At 37.7% G+C, this 11,939-nt stretch overlaps 1 protein-coding gene across 1 annotated transcript in view; it reads right to left on the bottom strand.

The window, feature by feature from the left end:
• Positions 1-11,939, bottom strand: part of pde8a (phosphodiesterase 8A) — a gene marked incomplete at its 5' end in the record, with an annotated part of 52,569 nt that overhangs the window by 15,115 nt on the left and 25,515 nt on the right. The window contains 10 exon segments of the mRNA XM_024295686.2: positions 2,245-2,287; positions 2,386-2,437; positions 2,539-2,627; positions 3,174-3,314; positions 3,952-4,030; positions 4,329-4,417; positions 4,587-4,641; positions 4,829-4,885; positions 7,097-7,287; positions 10,069-10,125. Coding sequence (XP_024151454.1) covers positions 2,245-2,287; positions 2,386-2,437; positions 2,539-2,627; positions 3,174-3,314; positions 3,952-4,030; positions 4,329-4,417; positions 4,587-4,641; positions 4,829-4,885; positions 7,097-7,287; positions 10,069-10,125 — 853 coding nt within the window.

Below are 11,939 nucleotides of genomic sequence, written 5' to 3'. Positions count from 1 at the left end.
GATGGGGAAAAAACCAACGGTGGGCTGAACTTTGTGAAACAAAAATGTAAATGGATTTGATATTAATTCTTGTTTACTTGTTTGTTTGTACACATATTTAATTTACAATTTATTATCTTGCATGAAATGCAAGGAATCTGGAAAACTTCAGCTGCACTGTCAAGTACCAGGTATTTATCTCTGAGTCACACTGGTGGAAGTTTTGTCTAGAGATGAAAGGTGTATAGATTTTAGGTCAGTGAATTGGATCGTTGAAAATTAATCAATATTGTTTATGAATCTGATTTACAACCACTAATTATGATATGATTTGTTGTTAAGATGAATTCTTACACCCCTAGGTAAGACAACTATTAATTTGTTTCAATTAAATAAATGTATTAATTTCAAATGCAATGTTTTTAGATTCATATCAATAAAAATAATTTTGATTAACTTAATTTGTTGACAATTTTTTGCCAACATGCTGAGATTATGAAATACTTAGTGACCAAAAGTTGTATGCATCACGACATTTTTTTAACACTCCATTTTCAAACAAATTCATTGTTACATATTTCAGCCAGCCACACTCTCCACAATTACTTTATAAACATCAAGTCTTTGTCAGTTTCTGGGATTTTAAACTGCTTTGCATCCCATATATGTTCACATTGATAAGTTAATGATCACTCAGATTTTATTCGCAAGATTTTTTAAGACTTCCTGTTCTTTACACTAACTATATATACATTTGCCTTTTTATGCAATTATTTACAATAGTAATATTGCATTATTACATTATTAAGCGATTCTAAAACATTTACTTTCTTAACCTGTTTATTCTTATGGAGGGTCAGGGATGCTGGAGCCTATCCAGCTACTGTCTGGCAAAGGTGGGGTCCACCCAGGACAGTTTGTCAGTCCACCACAGGGCCACACAGAGACAGATGACCACACACACTCACATTCACAACCTTTTAGAGTCACCGATTAACTGTAGGAGGAAGCTGGAGTGCCTGGAAAAAAACCCACACATGCACAGATAGAACATGCAAACTCCACACAGAAAGGACTCGGTCGTGAGTCAAACTCTCACTGTGAGCCAAGAGTGCTAACCACTACACCCTATGTTACAAACAAAAAAATAGTGAGACTAAAATCTCCTATTGTAGAATAGAAATACAGGTATGCAATCAAAAACTAGGGAAGCTTCCATTGAGGAATACAATTTTTATTTGTTTCTACCAAGCTCTGTGTCTGTCAGTCATGAATCACGCATGTTGTTAAAATTCATGTCTTCATTTAGAGTCAAAGGAAAAACGAAAAGATTCTTTAGTCCAACTGCTTACTAAATTCTTTTAAGATTTTATTATGACCGAGAATTGAATAAACCCATAGACGTGCTCAGAAAAAACTCTAAGTGAAAGTGTTTTATTAGACTTGGTGTGAAATGTAATGTGCTGGAACAGCATGAAAAGCTTCACAAACGAATAGCTGTGAGCTCGTGACGTCAGCACAAGAGCGATATGATTCCTATTATGTTTGCTTTTCAGGAGTTGAGCCGCAGCATTTTGAAATCAGCTGCAGCTGTGGGCTGGCTTTTCAGCTGAAATCAGAGTACTTTTTGAAGGTCAACAAAAGACGGATTTCCACTCTCAGATATTTCCCAACCAGATGAAGCAGAAGTCGATGCTGTCGCAAGGACGTTTCAATTTTTGGTCTACAGAAATCTGTGTTCTTCTGGATAATCTTTTTTTGGTGATAGAGCACGCGTGAAAATGTCAAAAGCAAAGAATTTGTTTGCGAAACTTCACTGTGCTGCAAAATAATATAAACCGATTCATTGTAGGAAGAAGCAGTTAAAGTGGATGTGAAAGGCACAGTTCTAGACTCTAAATGATCAAAACTAATAAATCTCTATGAATAAATTCAATAAAAGCATCACTAACATATTTTGTCCTATTTTTACTTCTGTTTTGTCTTTGTTTATGTCTCTTAGAAAGCAAACCCTTGAGTTATTTATTATTCTCAAACTGATTTTTATCACAGATTATTTAATGGTTTGTGACCAGGCATATCGGCAGATTAAAACTATTAATCTGGTCTTTTTGTTTGTGCGAATTCGACAAATTGAAACACTTTTGCTTTTCAGTCAAATGCAATAGAAGCTGAAGAAGGTAAAACAAACCTGCTGTAGACGAGACCTGGAAGAAAAAGTTCCCCACAAAGATCATTTTTATGAAAGTCTGGGATTGATCTCACCTGTTTGAGACTCCGCTTGCACGCGCTCGCTGGATTTATCGCTCTGCACGAACAGAGAGGGAGGGAGGAGAAGAAGAAGAAAAAACTGATTCCACCTCAACATATTCATGATTAAATGCCGAAACTTTCAGCAAGCCTTACCTTATTATTATCATTTAAAGGCCTGTTGATGGACACATAGTGTCTAATTTTTCTGTTAAATGACAAGAACATATCAGTCCTGAATGAGCAAATGTAAAGGGGGTTTTGGTTCTCTTATTGCACAGGAAACGTTGGGTCTTCGCCTCTACTCACCCTCCCTGTCCAATTACAGGTGTGATCTTCACATTTTGTTGAACGCTGTCTCCATTCTTCTTTTTGGCATAATAAATCCCCTGCCACTCCTGACAAGACCAGAAAACACACAAATTCACAGTTAATCATGAGAAAAAATTCAAAAATCTGTGAAAAAAAACCCTGTGCATTGGGGCAGTTGTGGTACTCCAAGTGTGGGGTGAGTATTTCTGAGAGCAGCAATTTGCTTTAATGGGCAGGGGGAGCTCTCCAAGGGTCCTAGGGCTCGTTTGATGTCCCCCCCTCCCACCTGCAGATGGCTTTAGTGGCTTAAAAAGACCCTTCCTGCTGTTAGCCAGTCTGGGACTGACCTTCGCTCTCTGTGTAGTAAGATTACAGCAAATCCATCCACCGCTGCTGCTCTTCGGCACATAAAATAGAGCCGCTGGATGGAGGATCAGCAGTGCAGACTGACAGCACATGTGAACGGATGTACACGCATGCATGGACAAACATAAAAGCTAGAGCTGACTTTTGTGTTGATACCAGAGGTGATCTGTATTTTGCCTATAGTATAACATTTGTGTATTAAAGAGGGAAAAATGTGTTTGGATCTAGAGTTCAAAGAAAGATGGCATTTCAGAAATGATTATTACCTTTCCTTTCAGTATACAGGAGTTTATTGTTTCAAGGAGATCAGGCTTATTCTTCTCGCTTTTAGGCACTTCTATTATTTCTTTCCCTATTAACTCGCTTTGTTGGTAGCCCATAATGGACTCGTAGGCAGGATTCACATACTGTAAGGGAGAAAAAACAAACAAGTTTCAAGTTTTCACACACTGTTAGTCATGGTGTCAAGACAGAAACATCAATAGGTTCTAATACAGCCACTGCGCGACGGGGAGGAATCAGCAGAATCTTTGAGATTTCATGGCACCTCCTGATTGCTTTGAAAATCGTTGGCGTGGTCATGAAAGTAGACGGCAGCTAACTTTTTTATATACCTATAAAAAGGTGGTTATTCTTTTTATAGGTATATAAAAAGGTGGCACTTGATATGGACCGCCACTGTTCTGAGACATTTAAACATCGTCCAGTCAGAGCTGCTGCCGGTCGGCGAACCGTCCTTTGATCGCCCAGCTCTCGCCAGATTTTGTTATGGTGTCACCACCGCCTGTCACTGGACCTCCAAATGTGCCAGGGTGGCTACAAACCATCCTCAGCTTCTCGGCTACTGTACCATGTGTAAAAATGCGACTGCCACCTCCCGATTACACATGCTGCCATGCGGCCACCTGCCAAATTTACTGAAGAACTTGTATCTAGGTCGCTGCGTGGTGGCATTTTGGGATATGTAGTCTTAGACTGGTAGATGACAGTTTTTTAATTGATAAAATAAAGTTGTTTGACACAGGAGACAAATGGCAAACACACCTGAATGACTTGATCTTCAGAAGTGATCTCTATGGCGTCTTGGCTTTGTTCCAGCGCTGTGAAAATGGCGTTGCCAGCCCTGGTGTGGACATACAACAGGATCCGAACAATTACAGACTCAGTTAACCCTTGTGCTATCCTAGGCATGTTTACATTAAAAGTGGGGTCATCTGGACCCCACAAGACAATGCACTGAACTTTTTTTTTTTCAAGGATTTTTTATCTTGACTGGTGCCCGTGGCAGACATGAAATCCTGTCCACCTTTGTCATGGGAAGCATCACACATCAATTTAAGGGTGGGGTCATCTGGACTCCATAAGGGTTAAAATCATAGAGCTGACTTAAAAAACTAGAAAATAATGTAATAAAGTCTTACCTCAGTTTGAACTGTGCCAGCACTTCTCCATGCTCCAACTGTAGCAGCTCATTGTAGCAGGCCATCATGTTGGCATTTTCTACATATCTCTAAGGGCCAGAGAAGCACATGTCAGTCCATGTGTTGTCACAGATATTTACAAATGAATATTAAATAAAACATAATTTAAAAGGGGTTTACTAGTCTTTCAACTGGTTGAGATAGAAGTCAAACAGGATCTTATCAATGAAAAGAAACTGAAGTCGCTTTAAGGCTTACTCTATTAAACCCAGCATTGATCAGCGGCATCACAGAGGCTTCCTCTCTGTCTGGCCTTAAAAAGACAAAAGCATAGAGCACCACATGACAAATGCTTGCTTAGAGAACGCTTGACAGTTGCTGCATATGACAGGCTCCAGACCAACATTCACAGATTTAGCTGATGCTTTTTCATAGAACTCCGATCACAAGCTACTAAAACAGTGCATAAAATAGGAGGGAACAGCAGAATGAAAGTGTACCTTTTCACAACGGCGACTATCACAGTGTTTTCTGAAGAGTTGACCGCTCTCATTGACCTAAATGTAAACAGAGGGAGCCTTTTATAGCCAGTGAACAGACTGATGGAAAAGCCCATGGCATCAAATCAATGTATTTTCAGTTTTTCACGCTCCGATTCTCCCAGGCAGCCGGAGCCCAGTGGTGGAGCTCTGTGAGCAGGCCTCGGCCTCTGAAAGAATGCAGTGTACAGGGCCACTCATCCGCCTGTGGTTTCCCAGAGCCAAGGGTCATAAAGGCCCTTTAGTTTCCCCATCAGAGCCTGTGCGTGTACGCTCAACATATGGATTGGCCAAAATGAATGGGGTTAACATACACACCGGGCAAATAAATGTTTGTAAATGTGTTTGGTTTGAGCCCAGGCTAAAGATAGAGAGCGGTTCGGCCGGGGATCGTTTATTTCCCAGTGACATGACTTTACTAGTTAAGGTGGAAGCTGGAGAGCTCTGAGGAAGCCAGCCGTCACTATTATACTTATATCGACACGTGTACCTCCATGTACTGTACCGTATGAAAGCAGTGCTGCATTTGCTAGTATGTCTTGAATTTAGTAGTTGGGTGAATCAAAAAGAAGTCAGATGGATTTAAAGTGCATCAGCTGAAATGCACAGTTGAAAGTAACTCGTCAACTTTACTAAATACTATCCAAGAACAGAGGCGGCAATTTCCTACTAAAGCCTGTTAGTGGGGGACCAACCGCTTTACACGATTTTCACTTTATGTTGAAAAGATTTTGTTCTTTTGTTCTGTGTAAAAACATCGTATTTTGCAACACTTTTTGGAAAAAAAAAATATGTGTATATATTTTCTTTTTCCAGAACAGTTGTAAAACTGAGGGGAAAAAACTAAAATGAAACATTCCAAATTGAGTATTGGATTCCAACAATTCTACAATAATATTCTGTAAAGTCTGTAAGATCTGTTACCCACTTTAAATAATTAATGTTATATTATCTTTTTTTTTAAAAAATGTAACAGACTTTAATTTGAAAAAAAAAACATGTTTTTGGTTTAAAGTTGGCAAACTTTCAAAAAATATGCAAAAATTTGCTACAAATATGACTTTTTTTGAATTGTAAACTCCCTTTAAGAAGTGCTAGTTTTGTATGTTTGAATCCAACCTTTTTCCAAGTCTCAAGTTTATCTGGTTTTTCATTTGATTCTTTTTGACCAAGCTTATTTTTCCAATTGCAATTATTTTGTGAAGAATCTGCCTTGTGCAGAACACCGGTCCAACCTACCGTCTTACCTAAAAATGTGAATAAAATCAAGGGCAGCTTTGTATTTTCTTTAGCTATACTTGGAAAATGTTCAGAAGGCAGACCTTAGTTTAGAGAGCTCACTTCTATCTGGTATGTTAGCACATGGCTAAAAACTTAGCTAGACAGCCCTAATGATTGGAAATTAAAAAAACAAAAGAAAAAAAACAGGAATATTTTGCTCTTGAAGTTAATGCTTCCATATTTTTTCATCTTTGCAGACTATCCATGTAAATCCAACTTCCGTATTTCCCTCAAGTTAATTTGCAGACAAAAAATAGTATTTTGTGAGTACAAATTAGCACTTAAAAGGCCAATATTTAGCATTTTGTGTGAACAAATTTGTATTTCATAAGCACAAAATAGAATTTTCTTATCATTTTATGTCCACAAATTAAATAGGAATTGAGGATATTTTGTGTGCATACATTTTTTTAATTTCAAAGACACAAGTTAGAATTTTCTTAGTATTTTGCAGCCACAAATGACCACAAATTAGGACTAGAGGATACTAAAATACAAATTTGTGCACACAAAATACTAATTTGGGGCTGGTAATTACTAATTAATGCCCACAAAATCCAAACTTGAGCACACAAATTACAAATAAAATGCTCATTTGTGCACACAAAATAATAATTTAAGGCCACAAATATTTAATCTGAGGGAACAATGTGTTTTTTATAATGTGATATCAAGGGATCCGTATTTTAAGTTCTAGAAAGCCAACCTTATAAACTGAGTCTTATCATTTTGGTTAAATAAATAACGATGTTTTACATGTTCTTAGTGTACAATATCGTTCAAAACTTTAAAAGCTACAGCAACTTAATGAGTGCCTTAATGTAATAAATGGCAAAACAGTGGCTATACAAACTGCAACACTCACAGAGAACATACTTACACCAGTTAATGTCTGAAACATTACCAGAAGACAAAAAGTACACGAATGGGGATTAAGGTTTAACATACCGGCACAGTGCTTCAGCGTCAAAGTGTCTGGAATGTCTGTGGTCAATGATGACAAGGTCGTGATGCTTCTCTGAGAAGCATTCGAGAGCCGACTCGGGTGTTCGTGCCATCTTGCACCTGTAGTTGGCCTTCTCACACGCGCGGCAGAAGCCATTACTCTGACTATCCTCTTTGGCAAAAACTAAAAGTACCTGCAAGGAGAGGAGATAGCTTAACACATGTGTATGACAGTTTAATAACAGAGAGAGCTTTTGTTTAAGGGCAAAAACATGAAACACTACTTCAATGAGAACACAGCCAAAAGTCAAAATACTTTTACTGGACTAAACTCAATATCTATAGATTGTATGAGCTTAAAGTCCCACTCCAATCATCTTTTCATCTATTGTATAAGTGTACCTAGTGGTTTATAATTGTCATTTTAGGTTAAATCTAAAACCTGCGTTGTTTTTTATTTTTTTAGGACATAGTTTCTGCAGAGCAGCAGCACTTCATCAGAAATTAGCCTCTGAGTTGTGGGCAAAACTGTTGGCAGAGTAAGCCTGCCCCTATTTCCCATCATCCCTCTCTTTACACACTCTATCTTACAGCCCCTTACAACCCCAACATAACATTACTTGTTCAGTAAAAGTTAGGAACAATATCAGAGCTATAGCCGTAAATTCCATTTTGAGCCAGATTCCAGCTCAGACGAGGAAAACAAAGATGTGCTTGGATCTATCTGTCTGCAAGTGGATACCTCAGAATGGATTAAAGCGCTTGTGGCCCCTCGATTGCAGCACCCGTCACTGCTATAAGCTTTTTCCAATTGCATTTTTCCAATTTTCTCCAATTGCAAAGACGTACTCACAATTTTAGGTTTAATTTTCTTCTATACATTCCTAAAAATGTCACAAGAACATGTTAAAAACACAATTTCCATTGGAGTGAGTCTTTAATCAGCCTGTTTTTACCATTATTAGACAATTCTGAGGTCATAGTACAATAGAGAAACATTTCTGTCAGTCAAACAGAGCAGATGAAAGCAAAGTCTGTGCAGAAAAGAGCACATCTTGTAGAAAGTCAAAAATATAAAAAAAACAAACAAAAAATAAAATACAAGAAAGACTAACAATCTGAAAACACAAACCGGCATAGTTATTTATAAATGACGCGGCCCGCTCTCAGCTGGAAGCAGCGAGCGATTAAAAGCATAGGAGGGCTCCAGTAAAACCGACTTTGACACCACAGTGTAACAGCTGCTCTGAACTGTCGTCACTGTTTCAGTCATGCTCGTTTGCGCCTGTCGTCTTAATCAGCCTACAGCGTGACCTCAAACCTCAAGTGGACCGGCCCAGATTGATCAGGCCCGGCTAATGCTCTTGTGCGTCACAGATTTTATTGTCCGCTGGCATGATCTATGACACAATTAATCGAGGTGGCCTTGGCTGGCTGCAGCTCTGCTACCTGCCAAGGCTGTGGAGGAAAGTGCTGCTGAGAGCGTGCTCTGCTTCTCTGCATGCTTTCATGCAACCTCCTTACTTGCAGAAATACTGGACCGGAGACTTGGGCCCGAGCAGTGCTGCACTAGCTTCATGAGTCACTCTCAAACAGACGTCATCTTCAGCCTTTAGCACCCAACGTAAATAAAAGAAAAGCTTGTTCTGCTTTAGAGACTGCACATCTGAGAGGATGTGGGAACTTATTTTTAAGAAAACGACTTTGCCAGTTGTCTTTGTAATTCAAGCTGACAAATGGTGTGAATTTATTTTAGTACTGTAATGTGGCAGTAGTGAGGCAGAGATCTGTTTGAGAGAGGTGCTGCTAATGCAGACCATATTCCACATGTACTCCATACAAGCAGCAGTAATTGTACAGGTTGTAAATACATAACCTCAAAGTCATGCAGCTATGTTTGGTATGCACAGGGAATTAGAACAGAATTCCACATTGGGATGTTGCTAGAAAAGTCAACTGGGAGCAGAGCTGAAGGAACAGCACGAAAGGTTTGTAACACACCAACAAATAGAAGGAAAAAAAAGATAATAAGTAGAGATAATAAAATAAAATTAGGTGGTAATATGTCAAGAGAATAATAATTCTCTCTAAAAAAAAAAAAAAAAGAATGGACTCGATTTTATAAAAGAGGAGAAGTGAAGAGGAGGGCATGACAGGATCAGCTGTGAGTGACAAAAACAGGAAAGGGATATCTTTCTACCTCGTTTTCCTACTGTGGCCACACAGGAGCACATGAGACAATGAAGCAGTCTGAACACTGCGTAGGTTAGAGAGCCTCTATTGTACTGCTTTCCTAATAGTTCAATGCCCTTCACATCACTGGCGTTTAACTAAGGTGTGTTCTACTTGTTACAGTGCGCAACAAAAACTTTGATCACTTCTAATACTTTATTAAAAACTGAATAAAAATATTTATTTCAAAAAAGCTAACAGCTACAAAGCACATGATCATTCATCAGCTTTTACATTTCCACCATCAAATGGATGAAACTCTGCTTCTCTTAAGGCCTAAATGATGGAAAGGCTGGCTCTTCCAAGTCCTCCAACAACAGCAGCAGCACATGCCAAAGGACCAAACTGTACAATGAACCATTCAATGACAAAGAATTTAAATCCTGCCGATCCTCTGTGCCGCTCTTCCATAAGGTGTTTGTTCGTCATCGTATGCTCCTGGCCATAAATGTTTGGCCTTGTTGCCATGGCGCCCAAAGACAAGACTGCACACAATACATCCATTAATAGTTTTGCTTTGAATATTTGCATATGAATTAATTTTCTACAGTTTCCTAGAAATGATCTCAGATTTCTCAGAGATGCCTCACAAAAAAAAGATTTTGAGGAACTGATTCTCAAATATTAACAGTCACATTTACTTCTAGAAATAAGGCAAAAATATTTCAGAATATTTGATTTTAAACACTGTTTTAATGCCTTCATTCACATCAGCATCACTCGCTCCAGATGTTTTACGGTACCTGAAGTGGATCTTTAAATAACTTCATTGGTCCAAATTGCACCTCTGTTAATGTGGTCTGAAAGATAGCAAGAAGAAAACAAACATTAGACAAAAATCAAACATTATCTAATAACTAGGTTTTGTCAAATTAACTTTTTTGACCCACTAAAAAGGGAATATGCAATGATGATGCTCTTGATCTTAAGGAATGCAAAATTAGGAAGAGTTTACACCTGGAGTTTGTTACTTTTCCTTTTAATTATTGGCAGAAAAAAGTGCATACTGCTGCTGCTGACTGCAGTTTCAATTACAGAGATGTATCCTATTCAGACAAACAATTATTTAGCATTTAGGTGCCTCATTTCTGCAAGACAGTGTCATCTTTTAGCAATTGTAAATCATTTTAATCCCATTTTACAACCAACTACCTGGAGATTCTAAACAGAAAAACACTGATTTAAGAATTTTCTTTGTAAATTCATCATATTCATTCAAATATACTGAAATTATATACTTTAAATAAGAAACATCAATACAATTATACAATATCCATGGCAATGTTCAAATTACATACATTTTCTCATATATTATTTATATTTGCGATTTTAAAATAGTTCCACTTTTGTTGAATTAAGTATAAAACAAACCTAATGTGTGTGTGAGTCTGAAGTGAGAATAGGAAAGCCTCATTTTATTAGTTTGACTTCAGTCCAAATATTTTTACATTTTTCTGCTATAAGGGCCCAACACAAAATCCACAGATGGAAATAATACAGATTTCTGATGCAAACGTACGTCACTTCAAAATATGATGTCTCTGTTATTTTTTTAGGTTATTGCAGCTGACCTTCCTATTTCATGTCATATGGCACCACGAAAAAAGACTTGCTGAACACAAATCAGGGTTATTAAAGCAAAAAAAAATCTAAAATTGAAGACTGCAAGTTGGTTATAATCCACAAAGACCCTACTAATGTTCTAGTGCAGCCAGACACCAGAGGCCACACCCTGGGGTCATGTGATCATTCAAGTCAGAGCTGTTAACTAGTATGTGTGTAATCTACTAACCATGCAGTAATGTTAAAAATCCATAGCTAATTATTTTATTTTTTCATATTTTGATCAAATAAATAAGCCAGTCAAATGTTCTGCACATACTTTCAGATGATTACCGCCCAAACTGAGTCTGGATCTGCAGGTTTCTTCCTGTTCTTCCATTTAAAGGAAAACTGTTTTGCTTTCACATTACTACGGATAACCCTAAAAACATTTGATGTCATGTTTAAAACTTTTTATTATTATAAACTTTAATTAAATCACACTTGTGTGAAATCATCTCTTCTAAACAATAGTTTTGATGTTTTTTTGCTTTTTGTGTTGCACCTTCAGACAACCTTGATTGTGAACAACTGCTGTATAAATAAACTGAATTGAGAAATTCCAACAGCAAAAAGCTAATTCTATTGTGGTGCATTGCAATAATTTCACACATATGTTTTTTGAAAAAGCAAGCTGGCTGTTGAACCATCATTTTGACCTTTTCTAGAAAGTTACTAGAAAGGTAATATTTACTTATTCCCCCTTATGATAGTCTTTTTTTATAAATTTACCAAACAATTTTGTGATGTTTCAAAAACATCCATCCATCCGAAGCACAAAATTTCCCCTGTTAGAACAAGAAAAAGACTAATTTTAAGTTCCACGGTGCTACAATTATGACAATTCAAATGAAGATATTTTGCACTGACAGCTTTTCATCTGATTGCATTTTCCCTTCATGAGCTTGCTCTTTGGTGTCTGCAAATAATTTAGCTTCCTTCCTGCTAAATAGAACTCAGCTCAGGGGTTAGTAACCACAGCAACCAAGCCCCTTACGGGCCGCCATCCCTC

Source organism: Oryzias melastigma, linkage group LG3 (assembly GCF_002922805.2).
Source record: "Oryzias melastigma strain HK-1 linkage group LG3, ASM292280v2, whole genome shotgun sequence".
NCBI lineage: Eukaryota > Metazoa > Chordata > Actinopteri > Beloniformes > Adrianichthyidae > Oryzias > Oryzias melastigma.
This window is presented reverse-complemented; position numbering and strand designations above follow the sequence as displayed.